The sequence below is a fragment of the Pristis pectinata genome, chromosome 8, assembly GCF_009764475.1.
Source record: "Pristis pectinata isolate sPriPec2 chromosome 8, sPriPec2.1.pri, whole genome shotgun sequence".
NCBI lineage: Eukaryota > Metazoa > Chordata > Chondrichthyes > Rhinopristiformes > Pristidae > Pristis > Pristis pectinata.
The window spans coordinates 91,426,353-91,447,817 of record NC_067412.1 but is presented as its reverse complement, the minus strand read 5'-3'; the positions used below and the strand labels follow the sequence as shown (position 1 = coordinate 91,447,817).

Genomic DNA, 21,465 nt, shown 5'->3' with positions numbered 1-21,465 from the left:
ACTCTCTGAGTGAAGTTCCCTCTAATGTTCCCCCAAACCTTTCCCCTTTCACCCCAAAGCCATGCCCTCTCCTACTTATCTCTCCCAATCTAAGTGGAAAGAGCTTGATCGCATTTACTCTGACAGCCCTGAAGTCCATCACAACCAGCACCAGTGAGGAGACCCTTGGCTTCTCTGCCAGGGCTGCCTTGACGAGGGCGACCAGGGGGTCCAGGCGGGGCGGTGAGCAGTTGCTGCTCCTCCTGCCGTGAGGGCGCTCTAGCGGGCGCGGGCGGCGCCGTCCCCGCCGCGCCGGGCGCGTCCCCGTGGGCGGCGCGCCCGCCCGGGGTCGCGCCCGCGCTCTCAGCTGACGGAGAGCCCGGGTAAGATGGCGGAGGAAGCGGTGGCGAGCCCGGTGGGGTCCGGGGTGCTGCAGGAGATCTTCACTAGCCCGCTCAACGTCAGCCTCCTGTTCCTCTGCCTCTTCCTCCTCTACAAGATCGTGCGGGGCGACCGGCCTCCGGCGGACGACGAGGCGGACGAAGGGGAGAAGCTGCCCCGCCTGCGGAGGGACTTCACCCCGGCCGAGCTGCGGCAGTTCGACGGCAGGCAGGACCCGCGGATCCTCATCGCCGTCAGGGGCAAGGTCTTCGATGTGACCAGCGCCAAAAAGTTCTACGGAGAAGGTATCGCCTTCCCCCGATCCCCCTCCGTTCCCTCCCCCGATCCCCCTCCGTTCCCTCCCTCCGATCGCCCTCCGTTCCCTCCCTCCGATCCCCCTCCGTTCCCTCCCTCCGATCGCCCTCCGTTCCCTCCCTCCGATCGCCCTCCGTTCCCTCCCTCCGATCCCCCTCCGTTCCCTCCCCCGATCCCCCTCCGTTCCCTCCCTCCGATCGCCCTCCGTTCCCTCCCTCCGATCCCCCTCCGTTCCCTCCCTCCGATCCCCCTCCGTTCCCTCCCTCCGATCGCCCTCCGTTCCCTCCCTCCGATCGCCCTCCGTTCCCTCCCTCCGATCGCCCTCCGTTCCCTCCCCCGATCCCCCTCCGTTCCCTCCCTCCGATCCCCCTCCGTTCCCTCCCTCCGATCGCCCTCCGTTCCCTCCCTCCGATCGCCCTCCGTTCCCTCCCTCCGATCGCCCTCCGTTCCCTCCCTCCGATCGCCCTCCGTTCCCTCCCCCGATCCCCCTCCGTTCCCTCCCCGATCCCCCTCCGTTCCCTCCCTCCGATTCCCCCTCCGTTCCCTCCCTCCGATCCCCCTCCGTTCCCTCCCTCCGATCCCCATCCTTTCCTTTCTCAGATCCCCCTCCTTTCCTTTCTCAGATCCCCCTCCTTTCCTTTCTCAGATCCCCCTCCTTTCCTTTCTCAGATACTCCTCCTTTCCTTTCTCCGATCCCCTTCCTTTCCTCCCTCCGATCCCCTTCCTTTCCCTCCCCGATCCCCCTCCATTCCCTCTCTCCGTTCCCTCCCTCCGATCCCCTTCCTTTCCCTCCCTCCAATCCCTCCTTCCCTTCCTCTGATCCCCCTCCTTTCCCTCCCTCCAATCCCCTTACTTTCCCTCCCTCCAATCCCCCTCCTCACTCCCGATCGCCCTCCTTTCCCTCCCTCCAATCCCCTTCCTTTTTCTTCCTCCGATCCCCTTCCTTTCCCTCCCTCCAATCCCCCTCCTCACCCCCGATCCCCTCCTTTCCCTCCCTCCAATCCCCTTCCTTTCCCTCCCTCCGAACCCCCTTCTTTCCCTCCCTCCGATCCCACTCCTCACCCCTGATCCCCTCCTTTCCTTCCCTCAGATCCCCCTCCTTTCCTTCCCTCAGATCCCCCTCCTTTCCTTCCTCAGATCCCCCTCCTTTCCTCCCTCAGATCCCCTCCTTTCCTTCCCTCAGATCCCCCTCCTTTCCTTCCCTCAGATCCCCCTCCTTTCCTCCCTCCGATCCCCCTCCTTTCCTCCCTCCGATCCCCCTCCTTTCCTCCCTCCAATCCCCCTCCTTTCCTCCCTCCGATCCCCCTCCTTTCCTTCCCTCCAATCCCTCCTTCCCTTGCTCCGATCCCCCTCCTTTCCCTCCCTCCAATCCCTTCCTTTCCCTCTCTCCGATCCCCTTCCTTTCCCTCCCTCCAATCCCCCTCCTTTCCCTCCCTCCGATCCCCCTCCTCACCCCCGATCCCCTCCTTTCCCTCCCTCCAATCCCCTTCCTTTCCTCCGATCCCCCTCCTTTCCTTCCCCCGTTCTTTCCCACCCCCAATCCCCCTCCTTTACTGCCGCCCCAAACATCCCCCTTTACTCCCCCTATCCACCCTCCGGCTTTTGTCCCCCCAAATCCCTCCCTCCCTCCCCCCCCCCCCCCCGGGCTTTGCTCCCCCCAGTCCCTCCCCCCCCCCGCCCCCGGCTTTGCTCCACCCAGTCCTCCTCCATTTACTTCAGTCCCGAATCCCCTCCTGATCCCCCATCCCTGAACCCCCCTTTGCTCCCCCCTCCCCACCGGATCGACCCTCCCAGCTTTGCCTCTCCTGATTCGCTCTCCTGGCTTTGCCCCCCCCCAATGCAGCCTCCTCCCAGCTTTGCTCCCCCCCCCCAGTCCCTGTCCTCTGCTCCTCCTGCAACCCCCCCCCCACCATCCCTTTCTTTTGCTAACCCCCCCATCCCCCTCGACTTTGCTCTGTAACTTATGGATAGTGTGAGTCTCCTGTATCTAAAACACAAATGGCAGTGTTCCAAAGTAATTCTGCTGTAGGTCAATATGTTTTGTCCTGTAACATTACCCCTGTGGCCTTGAAGTTCTGATAGTTCTAAAGATTTTTCTCCTGTCTAACTTTTGTTTGTCAAGTTCCAAGCGCTGCTTTCAGGATCTGTTCTGTTAAATAACTACAGTGAGCTAAAAATGTGTTCTGCCTTGAACATTGCACAATACTAAAAAAAAATTCATTGGTTGTAATATGGAGTCTTCTGTCATGGAATTTTTTTTCTGGCATCTTTATGGTAATGAAGTATTTTGAACTATTCATATCTGAAATAACTTCAGACTGGAATCTTTCAGTCTGAATGTGGTATATAGGTATGCCAAAACTTGTACAATCTATTGAGATCAGTAGAATGAACTGATCTGTTCGTCATCTAACTTAGCAAAAATAATGTGTAGACATCCATTGTACTAACATGATAGGATCTCAAAATAGAACAATTATAGCAGTTACAGTGGAATAATAAAATCTTTTCATTGCACTATACACCAAATCCTCTATAGTTTGTTGGTGAATAAGCAAAGACGTCTTGAATACATGTTTATCCATTTACCTCAACCATTTAATTTCTTGTTTTTTTTTATTGTGGAGCTAGCAGGATGAATGAATATCATTGATCAATTTCATGAAAATTCAGAGCAAACTCTGCTTTCAGGTGAAGGTTCTGAATGGTCTAGGATCATATTAGGAGTCTCATTAAATTTTATGTTTCCTTGCATCCATTTGGAAAATTGCAAGTGATTTGGCCACTGCCTCAGAAATGCCACTGGAAATATGCAAGAGTAAAGGTGAAACACATCAAGGTAATGGAGGAGCAAAACACAAACAGCTGGAGGAAGTCAGCAGATCAGGCAGCATCTATAGAGGAAAATGATCAGTCGACGTTTCAGGTTGAGACCCTTCTGGATCTGATCTGAGTCCAGATGAAGGGTCGCAACCCAAAATGCCAACTGTCCATTTCCCTCTGCAGATGCTGCCTGACCTGCTGAGTTCCTCCAGCAGTGTGTTTTTTGCTCCACATTCCAGCATCTGCAGTCTTTTGTGTCTCGGAGGTAATGGAGGAGATTTAAGATAACTTTTAAAAGCAAGAGCTTCTCAAACTTTGAGTTTGCCTAACCTTCCTCGACGCCAAGAGATGGGTTAATACATTGAAGTGGATGAACCGATCCAATGTCATTCCTGATATTGGACCTGAAAGCAAAAATACTTGTTGTAAATAAAACTTTCCTAGAAAAATTTCAGAATTTGTTACATATAAATGGATCATCAATTTTATGTGGCTAAATCTAAAGGATTAACTTGACATGGAGCTATTCTCAGTGTTTCAATAGTGGTATTTGTATTGAATGTAATTTGTCCATATTGGGGAAGCATCTGTTTGTATGAAAAACACAAGAGGGCTGATCTCTTTGGGCATTGTTAATGAAAATGGTTTGGCCAAATAGCCCTCAGTGCTTTGCAGTTCGAATATCTATGAATACAAACTGATACATGATGGTAAATGGAACAGATATCACTTTAGAACTAATAGTCTCATTCTCAAAGCAAAAAAAAAACTGAATGGAAACAGAAAATGCTGGAAGTATTCAACATCACCTTTGGAAAGGGTTAATATTTTAGGTCAATGGCCATTCGTGAGGTGGTTTCATTTGGTGGTTTGCCTCATCAAGTATAAAAGACAATTTTTGCTATAAATGTGATGATAGGAATAGACCATTCAAACCTTTGAACTTATTCCATCATTCTATTAGATCATGTTTGCAACTAGAGCAGTTTGATTCTTGGATTGGGATTGGGTGATGCTAGGAGGGTGGAATTTTCCTAAGGGAAGATTAAACAGATTGGGCCTGTACTCTCTGGAGAGTTTAGAAGAATGAGGATGCAAAATTCTTATTCTTAAGGTTTTCGGATTTTAAGGGAATCATGGGTACAGAGTTAGTGGAGGTAAGTGGTACTGAGGTAAAAGATCAGCCATGGTCTTAGGGGAATGTCTTATTCTGTTTCTTATGCTCTTAAAATTCCACTCTCTTTGCCTGCCTTTGGTCTTTATCTTCTGCTTATACCAAAACAAGATCTCAAAAAGCAAAAAAAAACTACAGATCATGCAGCATCTGTGGAGAAACTATTTCTCGCTCTACAGATCCAAAAACACTGAAGAACAATGGTCTTTTGAAGTGGCAGATATATTCCACTTGGCTCTCAGTTTCACATCTTAGTTGATTTCCCTAAAAGAAATCCTCTTAAACTAGATAAGGAACTTGTGCTGTTTCCAGTTAGTGTAGTTATACTCATTTATTGCTAATGCATTGCTTTTGTTCTGAGGTTATTTCATTTGCTCTGTTGGTTTCATAGAGTGTGAAATATCTCTTGAAGGGAAAGACTGCACTAATACATTACATTTGTTTTGTTTAGGTGCTCCTTACGGTGTGTTTGCTGGAAGAGATGCGTCAAGGGGCCTTGCTACATTTTGTCTGGACAAAGAGGCACTGAGGGAAGAATATGATGACTTGTCTGATCTTAATGCTATGCAGTTGGAAAGTCTTCAAGAGTGGGAAATGCAGTTCAATCGTAAGTCTTGGGCATTGATGGGGGTCTGGCATTCCAGTTGTGTATTGCATCCCAGGACATCTGTCAAAACTCATTCAAGGCTGCTAGGTTGGAAGGAATGGGCCACCACACAGAATTAACTTCTGTTCCTTTTCCAACCCTGCAGATTGTCAGATTTTTTTAATGTTTGTCCATAACATTTCTGTGGCTTCAGTTATATGGAATCAGTGCTGTAAGCACTTGCTGAATTCTTCATTGAAATCTTTAAATTTTGATGTTTCAATGGCAGGTGTTGTGCCCTGAGATCTTACTGAGAGTGGCTTACTGCAATTTAACCGAGATAGCACAACCCTATTTATAGTTGGTGACTAACTGTGAGATTATGGGTTAACATTGTGGTGGAAGCAACTATATAAGTACAGTTACACATAGCAGAAATATGTATTTTGGATAGTCAAAACCAGTGTGGTGTATTGCTTCATGCACAATGATTTGATTTTTAATTCATTTGTAAGACTAAAAGTGCAGTTGGATAATAAGCCCGCACATGGAAGGAATAAAGATGCTTGTGCTACAGAGGAGATTATGATCAATGAGAATACTTCATTTTATCAGCTGATGCTTCTGCAATCCTCTGAAAAGTTAACTGACTTATTTTTCTGTTGACCCTAATTGACTAGATAATGTCTATGCAGCTGCCTTGGCTGCTATGTTTTCAAGTTAAAAACTAAATTTGCAGGTGTTGATCACATGCATGTAACTTTTTGATAGTGACACATTTTTAGCATCAGATTTATTATTGAAAATTAGAACTGATCTTTTAAATTTGCTAATATGGGACTGGAATAATATTGTGCTTTGGATTCCTACTCAGTCTTAATTTAAAAAGATACAACCATCTATCCACATGTACTTAAATATGCACATGGTTTTGATTTCAAGCACCAACTTCAGCCTGTTGGATCACACAGTTCAGCTGCAGTCAATCCCAGCCAGTGGAGGTCCATCTCTGACCTTCAGTGCCCCATATTGTAAGGATTACAGGAACCCAGAGAACCCTCTGATTAAAGCATGTCACCCATTTTGGCTGGTATACATATTAGAGACAACCAAGAAAAGGGTGCTTGTGTGGATCTTTCCATTCCTTCACACTGTTCCTCAAGGGAAGCTTGAAGATTTGAAACCTAAAACTAATCCTACTACTCATGAGACACAAGAAATTCTGCAGATGCTGGAATCTGGAGCAATACACAAAAAGTGCTGGAGGAATTTAGCAGATCAGGCAGCATCTATGGAGGGAAATCAACAGTCGACATTTCGGGTCGAGACCCTTCATCAGGACTTGGAAAGGAAGGGAGCAGAAGCCAGAATAAGAAGGTGGGGGGAGGGGGAGGAGCACACGCAGGCAGGTGATAGGCAGGCAGCTCATCTATTTTACCTGAACTCAGGTGGGATAGCTTTTTGGTTGGATTACATGCTGATTTACCAACAATATGCTTATGTGTATACTTAGGATAATCTGTGGATGGGGAGAGGAGGGATTGAATTCTCCCTCTCTTGCCAAGAGAAGACTGGATTAAGGACTGTCCATTCAGATTGCATCCTTTTTGGCCCAAGCAATGGGATTGTTAGTTAATTCTACCAAAAGCTTCTTTGCAGTCACATTTTTACTGATGTTTTTCAGAGAGGTACAACTACATTGGAAAACTCCTGAAGCCTGGAGAAGAGCCAACAGAATACACAGATGAAGAAGATACAAAAGAAGCTAAAGAATTGAAGAAGGAGTGAAGTTCTGCAGTTTAGAGAGATCTATTTTTGTAGAATCGATTACATGACAAGAACATTGAATTTTTGGAGTAAATTTCTTTGGGCCAGGGAGGGCATGATTTTCACAACAGTTCAGAACTCATCACATCGGCAAATGTTTTTTGTTCGGAGTAGCGAGTGAACGTTTGAAGAAGAATGTTAAGTTGTATGTAGGAGGTTTGTCATTCCAAATAACATTGAACCTGAAATATTGTAAAAGCATACTAACACTCGTCATCCCAGTCAAAATAGGGCAGCTCAGTCTAATAATCAAGCTGCTCAGTTCAGGTTTCTCTGAAATGTCTGAAATATTTGGCTCATTTCTTTAAAGTTAGAGGATTCAAGGCCTTTGCTACATTTTGGTAATTAAGTTCATGGAAGTCACTACATGGAAATGGACTACTTAGTCCATCCATTTGATATCAACAATTACCTTTCACGAGAGCTTTTTATGTTACTCACATTCCTGCAGAGCTAATCTATATTAGTTTGATGTTGAGCCTCTGCCTGTGTTGCCAGAGAAATGAGCAACATAAAGCCAAATTACTGTTGTATAGAGTCACTGTAAAACCAGCTGTTAATTTTGTTCAGTGGTGTAATTTTTCTTTTCTTTATGCAACACAGCCCTTCTAATCAGGTGTGGTGCCTCGGTGGCAGTTTGTAACAACTTAACACGATAAGACAGATAATTTCTAAGGGTTGATTTTGCAAGATCTGTCACGTAAGAGTCCATTGGTTAAAACCACGTTTTCTTTAAAATAATGAGCTTATGAACCAAATCATTTTAATATGCGTGCAAAATTATTCCAACAGGATGCTTAGTTACAGTATTTTTTTCCTAATTGAAGGAATAACGATTTTTTATCTGTGTTCTTATCTGATACATTACAGTCATCACATGTAGAAGACTGAAATGTGATTTGTTTAAGGGATTGACTTTTTTAAAAAAATTAAACACCCATGTATCTACTAACAAAATATTATTGAACCTGTTCAAACATATACCAGGTAATACTGGAAGCCTTTCTATCTATTTGTTGAAATAAAGAATGTCGCTTCTTGGAATTCAATTGTAGGTTGATTTCATTATGTAAAAATGGACATTTGGACAATTACTAGGATGCTGCCTGGTTTGGAAGACGTGCTATGAGGAAAGGTTGGACAAGCTGTGGCTGCTTACTATAGAGCAGTGGAGGCTGAGGGGAGATTTGATAGAATTGCGTGAGGCATACATAGAGTAGACAGCCAATATCTTTTTCCCAGGATTGAAATGTCTAGTGCTAGAGGGCATGTATTTAAGGTGAGAGAGGGGGAAAGAACAAAGGAGATGTGCAAGGCAAGTTTTTTTACACAGAGAGTGGGGGGGGGTCTGAAATGCACTGCCTGGGGTGATGGTAGAGAGCATTTAAGAGACTCTTAGATAGGCACATGAATATGCAGAGAAGGGGTAGGGTCAATGTGTAGGGGAAAGGAATTAGATTAATTAGGAGACATTGGTTCAATTACTTTGGCACAACGTTGTGGGCTGAAGGGCCTGTCCTGTGCCGTACTGTTCTATGTTGGAGTATTTTCTACAGAAAGTCCTATCTTTCAGGACTCTCCTTTGGCACAGTTAGTCAGTAAAGTTAATTATCTGGTAGCTGCAGTATTTAACTAAGAACCCAGAGGTAGAGAGTTCATATTCAACTAAGGCGGCTGAGAAAATTGAATTCAATGAGTCACAATAACTTATGAACCATGGGTAATTAACATCTCTCAGGGAAGGACGCCCTCCTCACCCACTCACACCTCCCCATCCACGTGACCTTGCAAACAAAGGTTAAGGATATTCAAATGGACCTTATTACTGATTGCAAACCTTTGTCTTAATGTGTTTTAATTTTAGTATTGAAAATCGGTATGTGCTTAAATCAGTAAATTTTATTTGGGGGAATTTGATTTTACTCCTGCCTATCCTTAAATTACTGTTGGAAAAAGCATATCTGCTAAATATCCTTAGTTGCAAATTATTGCCAAACTATTCATTGTTTTATATATTAGTAGTAGTGAACAGCTAGTGTGTCGACTACCAACTAAAACGAGCACATTTCATTTGCAATACTTTTAACATCTAGCTCAAAATTGCTGATGTCGTTTCATTTTGCAGTGTACTGTGAAAATTGCATTGGGACTGTTGAAGGTAGTGTATTCATTTTGTTATTAGCTTTAGTTATTGAACCTTTTCATATTGTAAATGCACGATGAAACTTGAACCTCTTCACAATTTTATTCCTCACCATTATAAGCCCAGAGTACCCATACTTTGCTTGCTCGGTTGCTGATCAATGGAGATGTTTGGATGCCCAATAATCAGTGTGCAAGCTTAATGGAGCATTGACTCTGAATACCACTCCATTTTTCTTTTTGTCACCACGGGTTTTGTAACAGCCTTTAACCTCAAAGTTGTGCTTAAAGAGCTTGGCTTGAATAACCTCAATTATAGATGGTGTTCTGGGATGTTACCATGTCACGTGGAAGATTAAGTTGCATCAGTGTGTTATGTAACAAGAATCCACTTAGAACATGGCTTGAAGATCAGGATTGGGTAGAAATTGTTTTTCCCCAATTTTAACCTTGCTATTTTGACAATCCAGAAGTTTATTTGGAAATTAAGGCCACAGTGATGGATTCTAATGCTCTGTGATGACTTAGTAAGTCACTCGGGTATTATGGACAGTTGATAGATTTTGCCTTTTGTTTTCATGCAGCCTTGAAGGGCAAGTGAAAGTAATTGCAAGTTTCCTAGTTTTTGGACAGTTTGGACTGTGGAGTTGAACAAGAGGAGTATTGGTGTCAAAATATATGAGGGTTTCAGGTTAACAGCTTTCATAATGGGGGCTTTGAAATGGCCAAAATATGAGGGTTTTAGCATGGGATGGGGCAAAAGTACAGGAGTAGAGGCAGGAAATGTGCAAGTAGGAATACGTGGAGTTTGTGTCAGAATGAATACCAGATTCAAACAGGAATCTGCATTTACTAAGTCTGGTTCAGCCTGAAACCAGATTTATGTTGGGTCTTCCCAATGTTGTAACAGAAGCAGAGAGATTTAGCCAAGACTGTTGGATAAACAATTTGTAAATGCAATCATGTCTAATGAGATTAAGCTGTTCAGGGGTACAAGTATGAAAGTTGACTTGATCAGATAGTGAAGGGTAGGTGTTATAGGGAAATTATAAGCTTGAGAGTTTGAGGAGAAGCTATTTTGAAAGCTGTTACATTTAGGTAACAGGTAACATCTGCACTCATCTCTTTGCCCTTCTGGGCCCCATACACTTTCCAAGTGAAACGATTATTTATTTGATGTATTTTCAGTTTAATGTACACCCTGCTTAGGTACAATGGGGAGATCAAATGCAGATTGGGTGACTGCCTTGTACCACACCTGTTCACTCTGTATGACCCTGGTTTCAGGTCACCTATCAGTTTAGTTTTCTGTCCCAAACTCACTCTGACTTCATTAGGAGTTTGAGGAGATTTGGTACGTCACCAAAGACTCTCATAAATTTCTATAGATGAACGGTGGAGAGCATTCTGACTCATTGCATCACAGTCTAGTATGGAGGCTCCAATGGACAGGATCACAAGAGGCTGCAGAGGGTTGTAGACTCAGCCAGCTCCATCAGAGGCACAACCCTCCCCACCATCGAGGACATTTTCAAGAGGCGGTGCCTCAAGAAGGTGGCACCCATCATTAAGGACCCTCACCACCCGGGATATGCTGTCTTCTCGTTACTACCATCAGGGAGGAGGTACAGGAGCCTGAAGACCCACCCTCAACGATTCAGGAACAGCTTCTTCCCCTCCGCCATCAGATTTCTGAATGGTCCATGAACCCATGAACACTACCTCGTTATTCCTTTTTTTGCACTATTCATTTATTTTTTGTCATTTATGGTAATTTTAGTTTGCACTGTACTGCTGCTGCAAAACAACAAATTTTACGTCATATGTCATTGATAATAAACCTAATTCTGAATTCTCTATCCTCAGCCTCCTGTTCCAATGAACATAAACTCAAAGAATAGCACCTCATTTTGCAGACTCAGTGCTGCGTTCAACGATTTCGAATGGTTTTACTGTCCCATTTACTCCTCTTGACCCATCTTTTATTTCTTGTCACCATAACCATGCTTTTTATTGTGTAATCCCCCGCCCCCCAATCCCTTCTTTGTACCTTAAAACTGGTTTACCTTTAACTTTATTGGCCCTGAAATGTAAACTGTTTTTCTTTCCATTGATAACTGCCTGATTGAGTCTTTACATTTCTATTTTAACTTTGGATAAATGACACTGAAGCCAACTCATTGAACTAGACAGCTGTAAGCAATTATTTTGGTGCATTGATAATTGTGCATTAATAAACAAAATTAATCATAATCAAATAACAGCAGATGCTGGAAATACAAAATGAAAACAAAGCATGCTGGAAACATTCAGCAGGTCAGACAGCATCAATGGAGAGAGAAACGGATAATGTTTCAGGCTCCTGATGTTCATCAGAACATTGAATAATGTTAACTGCATTGAACACAGTGAAGTATGTTCTGATTTGTGCCTCAATACTCAACAAACTCCCAAACTTGGCTGAACGGTGTGAAGTTGGATGAGTGAATCTGCCTTCTACTACTCTCTGGGATGCAGTGTAAGTACTAACATCATTGTTTTTTTTAAATTCATGGAAGATTAGATATAGAAGTAGAAACACTTAGCAAATTTCATTTGAGAAACTAGCTACATTTTGAGAGCTCAAAATATACTGTTACGAGTCAGGTTGCTATTTGGTGAATGTCCCTTTAAGGCACCTGGACAGTAGTGGTGCATGTGTGTGGTGTCATCAAGACAGCAAGATTATAGCAATGTGCTGACGGTTTTGCTCAAGTGAGTCAGAGGGTAGAGCGAGAGACACTGACCGCTGGTCTCTGTATCAATGGATGAAGAACAATAGCTGTGTCTGTCACTACAATCCATGTATGGATCTTTGGAGCAAACAAGTGGAGTCCACTTTGTCGTTAACCTGTAGTGGGAAACAGGTATTTCCGTGGGCGGCCATGTATCGAATGCCTTCGGGGTGGCAGATACTTCGGAACAAAGCAGTGGAGATCATCGGAGATTGAGGTATCGTATGGGTTCCATCAAGGAACATGTGGATTTTGTAATTTCCCTCTATATTCTCTCTACATTTTCTCTTCAGTCAACTGTGGTTTTGCAAAAGCCTTTGTTCACGTTTCACCTGATGACTTGCTGAACTGAACTTTGAGAACTATTCCTAAACTTGGAGTTTGGGAATTTGCCACACACACGCTTTGAGTTTAGTTTTGGGGATTATGTTTGATATCTAATGTTATACTTTTCTTATTATTACAAGTAGTTATTAATAAAATAGTTTTTAACGCTTGTACATGACTCGGTGTGTTTCTATTGTTGCTGGTACGTAACAATACCAGTAAACCAAGTTGGAGGGAAAGTTCTTAAACAAATCCAGTTTTATTTGTGCCTCAATCACTATCAATACACCTATTCCTCATTTGGTTGTTACCACTGTTGCACCATCACCTTTGGTTCATGTCTTGTCGATATCTGAAATAAAATTGGCCACAGCAAGTTATATATTTTTTAATGTTCTGTATCACAGTTCTCCAGCCTTAGTGCATTCAGGAGCTGCAGTAATTCAGTATTGGCATTTCACTGGTTCATTCCAATAGCTAATTGAGTGTGCTTCTTGTCTATCAACAACCCTGACCTAAATATCTTAACCAGAAATAATGAAAGTCATTCAGTGTTGTTTTCTGAATCCAAATTGCATCAGATATTTTGTAGCATGCTCATTGGATACTCATCATTTGAAAGGTAAATGACCAATAAACACTTGACACAGTTGTAAGCACTGTATATAATCTGTAAAAGGGACAGAGCAATGTAGTAGAGTTACCAGTCAACCAGGAGGCATGAGTGCAAATCCCACCATGGCAGCAGAGGAATTTAATTTCAAGTAATTACATAAATTTGGAATAAAAGGCTTTCATCAGGAATATTGACCATGAAACCTCTAGATTGCTGCACAAATGCCTTTTGAGGAACGAAATCTGTTGTACTTACATGATCTGGTTAATCTGTGACTAGTAGCAATGGGGTTGACTCTTAGCTGCCCTCTGAACTTCTGGCTTTGTAATTCGAGTATAATAGGGATGGACAATGTTTCCACCAAAACTAAGATATTGCAGATGCTATAAATCTGAAATAATCCCTTCATAGATATCACCTACTCTGCTAACTATTTCTGGCAATAGATACTAGCCCTTGCTAGAATCACCTACATCTCAAAAGCAAATAAAATTCATAAAAGAACCATATGAAATGTGTGATACTGACTGCTGGAGGATATCATCTTTCTGGTATGTTTCCCTCTGAATAGTCTGAAATAGCTACTTTAATTTTAAAAAATGGATTTGGGAACATTTTATCAGTGAATCTTTAGATGATTTGGAAAGAGCAACAAATGATTAAGTGTAAAATTAATCTTTTAATTATAAATTTTGAAACTTGACATTAATTACTACCTATTGTTTGGAATATAGAATTTTCCAGCTCCATTAACAGACGCAATCATCTCAGTGATTAATTGATTTTCTTTCCATCATCTATATGCCCTGAACCACTTATTTTAACGTCAAGCAACATCCAATGGAGAGTAACAGAGTCAACATTTCAGTGCAATGATCTTGGAAAAGCGAGAAACGGGTGTTGTTGAAATTGGAGAAAGGGAGATCATTGGAGAGAACAGAGGGAATGTATGTTATAGGGTGCAGAGCAAAGCTGTTAAGGTAACTATTATTTTAAGTACCAGCAATTAGAAACAGAAGAGATAAGAAAGAAAGGAATAACCTGAAACTTATAAATCCAGCAACACCAATGGAGAGATAAAAAACTTGTTACACTAAATTGTTGATTCAGTACATTATTGAGTCCAAAGGACAACAACATACCCAGATGGAAGACACAAGAGACTGCAGACAATGGAATCTTGTGCAACAAACAATCTGCTGGAGGAACTCAGGTTTCAACACAAAACGTGGACAATTCCTCTCCCTCCACCCCCCTCTCCCCACACATACGCAGATGCTGCTTGATCCATTGAGCTCTACCAGCAGCGAGAGCTGTACGTATATCCAGGTGGAGATTGGGGTGCTGATCCTTGAGCATATGTTGAGCATCACTGAAGAAGTACAATAGGCTAAAGACAGGTCAGGGTGGAAGTGGGATGGAGAGTTAAAGTGACAGGCAACAGCAAGCTCAGGATCACCCTTGCGGACGGAACAAGATGTCCTTCAAAACAATCATTCAATCTGTGTTTGATCTCTTCAATGTAGAGAAGGTCACTTGTGAGCACCAAATGCACCGCACTAGATTGGAAAAAGTGCAAGTGACCCAAACTGGCTTTCCAGATGAAGCAGTGAGTAAAAGCCAAGTCAAAGTAGACCTGCAGTGCCTTTCAGTCCACTTCAGGGTCTCCTAAAGGACTCTGGAACCAATTAAGTTATTTTGAAAAGTAATCACAAGCTTCCAAAAGCAATAACGTGGTAATGGCTAGATCTGTTTAGTGAGGTTGATTGAAGGGCACAAGCAATAACTCCTCAGTTCTTCTTAAAAATGAAGAAGCTGAGAGGACCATATTTTTATGTTTCATTCAAGTGCCAAACTAGATTTTCGTGGCAATATTTCTGGTGTGGGACTTTGAAGCTATAGGCTTTGGATTCACTGCTGAGACTGCTCCTGACTGTGCTAGAGCTGATGGCTTTAAGCTGCATCCAGTGGAGGGAATTCCACAAGAGAACGGCCAGTCTTAAATAATAATTGAACAATAAGCTGTCTTTAATTAGAATGCAGTAGGAACTACTTTCACATCATAAATCCTTGGAGTTTTGTCACTAATATCATTATCAGCAGTACAATGTTACATACAGGATGAACGGATAAAAGATTTTTTACAGGAAATAAACACAGTACCTCTTTCCCTTTACACTTAAGGAACAAACAGGAGATATTGCAAATGATAGCACATAAATACAGTCATAATCAGGTGGATCTCAAGGAACTTTTATCTTACATTACTTGTGGTACAAGTGCAACATATTTTTTTTGAAGTTCCCAAATATTATGTTTTCATGGTCTATTAGAAAACGTTATCAACCAGCAAGTAGGTCTTCAAATATTAGGCAGAATTCCACCTAAACATTGCAAGTCTGAATCATAGCTGGGCTTTGCTGATACCAACACAACAGAAGTATTTATCCGTTTATAATTCACAGTGAATGAAATCTACTTCGGGAAAAGTTTAACTTTAAATATTCTGAATTTGAATTTTAACCTCCCAAACAAATCAGAGTTTGAAGCTGGAATGTGATGTTCGAAAGCAGATTTCCTCTTGGACTTGTGAGTGGATTAAAATATATAATCTATATAAGTACTTACATTATTATAAATTCTAATTTTACCACAGCACCTGATTTGAATTTGGTGCTACTCTAGATTGCTGGGTGATTGGGGGTTGGGGGTGTTTACGGGTGAGTGGTATCAAATATTTGGTGTAAAACCTAATTGCACACTTGTTCTGGTTTTCATTGAGAGGTTTAAAAAGGGGAACCTTCAGCTTGAGCCTAATAGAACCTCTGGGCAATAACTCGCAGTGCCTAATGCAAATCACCATCCATTGTAGAAACAGAGAACAGATTAGAAATTAAATACCAGTCACTGTGGAGATTAGACAAATGTTCCAAATTCAAATCACTGTTACTTTAGCCAAAAGTGGACATAAGCTGTGAGTAATGCTCATGAAATGCTAGGATTCTGAGCCAAATCTCTACATTTCTATTTCTTCATCTGTTTGTCTCCGTTAGAAATGCTGCAGGATACTTATAAACATTTTACAGGAACAATTACATTTATTTGACAACCTAAAACTAAATTTTAAGCACAAAGATTCAAACAGTGCAGATTAACCTTTGAAAACTGAACATTATTTGAAACTTGTTAATGCTGAAGATGACATCTCTTACAAAATAGATTAATAAGAGATATTTTAACTGGAAAAAAATGACATGGGCTAAAGCAAAGAACAAACTAAGACTGGGAAAACAATGTTGCTAGGGATTGGAATTAAGGATAGGTCATGTTCATTCACTGACTCATCAGAGCTTATGTGGGAGACCAGAACATAATCGTAATTGAGGCTCTGACTTCGGTTTCAGCTTGCTGCATCTTTGACTTTGTTGCAGAAAGAACAAAACCAAATTTAAGTAGCACTTCCCACATCCTCACACTGCCATAAAATGCATTAGTCAATGAATTACCTTGTCATCGGTGTAATTCAGACCAACACGGCAGTCAATCTGTGCACAACACGATCCCGCGAACAGCAATGAGATGGCAGGCAGGTCTTGTTTTCTTCAGTCATACTGACTTGGGAAAGTGAAAGGAGAAGGCAGTTTACCATTTATTTAATGGAAACACTTGTAAAGTATTTCCTTTTTCCGACAGTTGCAAAAATTCTGGGAAGTACTTTTACTCTTGTGTGTTGACTCTCTAAAATATAGATTTGTTTTCTTAAATCAGTTCACCAAGAATGAAGATTGTGGGTCAGCCAGAGAGGTGATACTTTTGAATTTACTCAACCAATATTCATACCTAAGGTACGTTTAGTTTTCAAATCAGTTAATTCAAATATTTTGGCTTAGAAAAACACCATAGTATTTAACTGCATTTTCTTACCAGATCAGATGGAAATTTTTACAAAGTTAGGTATTTAGATGAAAGCTGATCATGTTACTAAATTATGGAGGATGTAATGCTGAGTGACATTCATTGTACTCAGAACTCCTAAATGACTTTAATTGTAATCCCCCTTTGTTCACTTGGAGTGATCAAATTTGCTCATATCAACTTCATACTTTTTCATCTTTTGATCACATACATTAACATCAAAAAGTCTGTGGTCACTAGCAAAATGCTTGTGAAAATATGTCTGGGTTCCATTTGCTCCTAAATTGAGCCCAAGGTCTCTTTCACCAGACCAATGATCTCCACGCAAAGCAGGATGAATAGCAAAACCTCTCTCAGAACTGCAATTGTTATCTAAACATTCATTCTTCATGTTTTTCCAATGAGTTTTCAAATCCCTGTTAGAATTCATAGGGCGGTGTATTTGTTTATTGTTCTTGTCTTCAGGAATTATTTTGGTCTTCGAGTTCTTTCTTTGCTTTTTGTGCTTTACTTCATCACTGAAGGCTTCACACAGTTGATTAGCCAAGACCAACTCTTTTCCCAGGATATCCCCTGAACCTTTCCCATTCCATAAATCTTTCCTCGGGTGCCCAATGCAAGGTTTGTTGGGATGGTTAAGTTCTTCTTTGAATTTGCTTTCGCTTTCTTTCCAAGAATATTTGAGGTCGCTCCTGGATCTAGATGGAACAGGCTTAACATCATTATTGTTTGTTTCAGACTTCTGGTCTGAGGCATCTTGGTGAAAACCTGACTTGCAGTTTGACCAATGGATGTCAGCACCAAACTCGCAAACACTTCCTTCATGCATACGCTTAACTTTTCTATTCGACCTACTCCGTTCATTCATGCTTTCTTTGTTGGAACAATCTGGTTCAGCCCTGCACTGGGAATTCAATTGACTGCTGTGGTGGTTACTTGCATCCTTGCATTGATTACTGTCCTTTAGTCTTGGCTGAACCAGGTCATTCTGAGAGTTTGTAATTGAAACTTTCCAGTTGGTAATGGGGTTTCTCCATGGTTCCTTGGAAGGTATCCATGGGTTCTTAATTTCTATTCTTGGACATTCAGGGTGGCTGATCAACTTCCCCTCTTTGCAACCCAAGACAGCACTATCTTTTAAGTGTAGTTGGTAGGCACTAGCAAAATCTTCCTCAAAATCCATTTGACTGCCTGAATCCTTCCAGTGCACCTGGAATTCTCTGTTGCATTCTTTCAGCTGATGGCTGGTGCTGCTGCAGAAGGCTCTTTGTTGCACCCCAGACTCACTAACTGTGATTGTCCATCTATAGTTGCAGTCACGGTCATAACCTGACCACCTGTTGTGCCTTGCGGTGCTGGTCCCGATACAGAGGGGGCTCGACTTGTTCCTCAAATCTATTCGAAAGCTTTTCCCATTGTCAGAGACCGTCCTACGCCAGTCTGAGTGGTCCTCAGGGTTGCTGGCACTGTGGAAGATACTTGCATGGTTGGAATCTAAAGGGCAAACATGCTGACGGTAATTCAGCAAACAACTGAGAAAATCCTCATACGCGTAAAGGCGATGGCGGATCTGGTGGTCTACAGTGGTAACCTTCCGTGAATATCCATTGCACAAGCAGTTATCGTGGCCAACTGCATGCAAGTTATGCAGGTGTGCACTGCAGTCTTGTGTCACAGTAATTTGCAGTGACTCCGATTCATAAGGTGTTGAGACTTTTTCCCCGGCTGGGTTCAGACTGGGAAGTCTATGCTCTTCCATCAATCCAATGGGAGGCAGGGAGGAAGTGGCAGGAAAGTTGGGGTCTTGGGAAGACAAAGGCTCCATTGATCCAGTCAGTGATTTGCGCACCTTCCCATCAATGTCTTCAACAGGCACCTTAATCTGCCTCCACATTTCTGACTTCACCCTTTGAGAACCCTTATTCCCGGTTGTATTTTCATCAGGTTTCTTCAGTTCACTGTCCCCTGCACGCTCACACCCCCCCCTCTTCTGGTCACACTTCACTGTCTCTCTCTCAGGAAGGTGGCTCCTCTGGACCTTTATTTCCTTTTGCAAACAAACACAAATAGTAAATAATTATACAGCTGAAAGATCATGATGAATTGTCCACCCACCGTTGAGTTAGCTTCCCAACCTCAGAATGTAGGCAGCTTTGGCAAACCCAGTGTTCATTGCCCTCTCCTGATTTCCCTTGAGAAGTGCTTATTGAGCCTCCTAGAGCCAGCACAGTCTATGTGGTGAAACTACTTCCAGCAATAGACAGGATTTTGACTGTAACAATAAAAGAAAACCAATATATGTCCAAATCATTATGGTTTGTAGACACAAGACACTGCAGATGCTGGACTCTAGAGTGACAGACAAGACGCTGAAGGAACTCAGTGGGTCAGGCAGCATTTATGGAGAAAAATGGACAGTCGATGTTTTGGGTCGAAACCCTTCATCTGGACTGAAAGGTAGAAAGGAGCTAGCCGGTAAAAAAAGGTGGAGGGAAGGGATGGAACAAGAGCTGGCAGGTGATAGGTGGATCCAGGTGAGGAGGGGTGATGGGCAGATGGAGGAGGGGAAGACTGGAAAGAGCGCCAGATGCTGGGTGGTGATAGGTGGAAGTGACAAAGGGCTGAAGGTGATGGAATCTGATTGGGCAGGAAGGTGGAGCATGGAACCAAGGAAGGTCTGGGCCTTGCGATTTGGAAGTACATGTGTTCCCATGTACTTACTGCCCCTCTGACGGAGGAGTTGTTCAAGAAGCCTTGCTGAGTTGTTTCAGAGAACTCCAAGGACAAAGTGAAATTGGGGACGCAGGGACAAACGACCAGGTTCCTAGATGGTAGGTATCAAGCGGGCTTATTTTAAAGAATCTCAGAAATCTGCAACACAGGTCAGTTAAGTCCATTATCTCCATGTTTTATCTCCACATGTTTCAGGAACAGCTTCTTCCCCTCCACCATCAGATTTCTGAACGGTCCATGAACCCATGAACACTACCTCATTATTCCTCTTTTGCATTATTTAGTTTTGTAACTTATAGTAATTTTTCTGTCTTGCACTGTACTGCTACCATAAAACAACAAATTTCACGACATGTCAGTGATAATAAACCTGATTCTGATCCTTTCCCCTTCTTCCTCCGTAGCTTGTAAGTTATACCACTTCAAGTGCATGTTGTACGAATATGTCCATGAGGTATAATCTTGCAACTATAAAATGGAGACAGTTGAGAAGAGTGCTGGGAAAAGCAGCTGACATAGAAGCTACATCTGAAATGCTGACACATTTGTGCTGCAGTTTATGGGGAAAATAATTCTTAATAACTAATGTTAATATTTTCATAGACGGAGAGTCAGTTTGCAGGAACATCACATCTTTCACAGAAACAGTGAGAATGAAATAATTTTTAAGGTCAGCTCTGAAGGGGAAAGGAAGTATAAATTTAAGGGAGAAATGCAGCTGTTTAAACAGCTAAGAGCCAAGCAATGATCTATGTCCGAGAGAGATCCTTGCATGCTGGGGTCTAACCTCATGACCAGACTAAAAAAGAGACCCTCCCTTCAGCTTGCCAGACACACGGGAAAATTCAATCCTGATAAATACTGTCATCAGGTAACACGGTTGAAAATACATCTCAATGCTGATAACTGTGCCTTTAACATTCATGCGTTTTAACCTAATGTGGACAAATAAAATTAACTATTCTGCCTTAGGGATCATTCATTGAATGTCACATAATGTCAAATCTAACAACATCCAATAGCTTTTTAAATGCAATGAGTGTTTCTGCCTTGAATACTCGTTTAGTCAGTCAATTCCAGATCCCCATTTCTTTTTGGATGAAAGAAATTTCTCCAAACCACCTCTAATTGTTCTACCAATTATGTTGGATCAGTTCCATCCGTTATTGACTGTTGGTTAAGGAAAACTGATTTTACCCATTTACTCTGAACCCATTATGAACTCGTGCATCTTGATTAAATCTTCGATGTTTAAAAGAAAACAACCCAACCCAGGCAATTCTTGTCCAATTCTGGCAACTTCCATATTAAACTCCTCTGCACCCTCTCTAGTGACATCACATCTTTCCATTACTGGGGGAGCCAGAACTGTACACAATGGTCTAACGAGAGTTCTGTATCGTTGAAGCATAACCTCCCTGCTTTTATATTCTTGGCCCTTATATTCTATGCCTCAGATGGCACCAGATTTCTTGAATGTTTTTAGTTGCACCCATCAGAGCAACTGTCACAATCCTTTCACATTCCAGGTCTTAGAAGGTCACGAGTAAGCTACCGTGACATCGAACACCTATCCTCTGACCTGCTTTGGTAGCCATGACATCCTTGTGGTTGGGCCAGTTGAGTATCTGATAGGATAGCCACTCTTTGGAAGTTGTTAGCTGGGTGAGTTGGCAATGGTGATACAGGTGGTCACAGCACAGCACTGTGCAAAATGAACAATTTCAATTTATTTTTTGGGATCTGGGTTTTGCTGGAAGACCTAGCATTTACTGCCCATACCCAACTGCCATTGTAAAGTTGGTGGTGAACTGCCTTCTTCAACCACTGTAATTCTGGTGAAGGTACACTCCCAGTGCTGTTGGGTACAGAA

The 21,465-nt window shown here is 42.5% G+C and overlaps 2 protein-coding genes across 4 annotated transcripts in view; one reads left to right on the top strand and one right to left on the bottom strand.

Annotated features, from left to right (window-relative positions):
- Positions 1-326: 326 nt before the first annotated feature.
- Positions 327-8,129, top strand: LOC127573336 (membrane-associated progesterone receptor component 1-like). The gene is made up of 3 exons (XM_052021421.1): positions 327-665; positions 5,124-5,279; positions 6,943-8,129. Exons 1-3 carry the CDS (start codon positions 368-370, stop codon positions 7,044-7,046), a joined length of 558 nt encoding a protein of 185 aa, XP_051877381.1. The 5' UTR covers positions 327-367; the 3' UTR covers positions 7,047-8,129.
- Positions 8,130-14,981: 6,852 nt separating this feature from the next.
- LOC127573576 (A-kinase anchor protein 17B-like) overlaps positions 14,982-21,465 on the bottom strand; it is a 36,170-nt gene continuing 29,686 nt past the window's right edge. For all 3 annotated transcript variants that reach the window (XM_052021934.1, XM_052021933.1, XM_052021935.1), the window contains one exon: positions 14,982-18,906. In XM_052021934.1, coding sequence (XP_051877894.1) covers positions 17,008-18,906 — 1,899 coding nt within the window. In that variant the 3' untranslated portion in view covers positions 14,982-17,007. The remainder of the gene's footprint in view (positions 18,907-21,465) is intronic.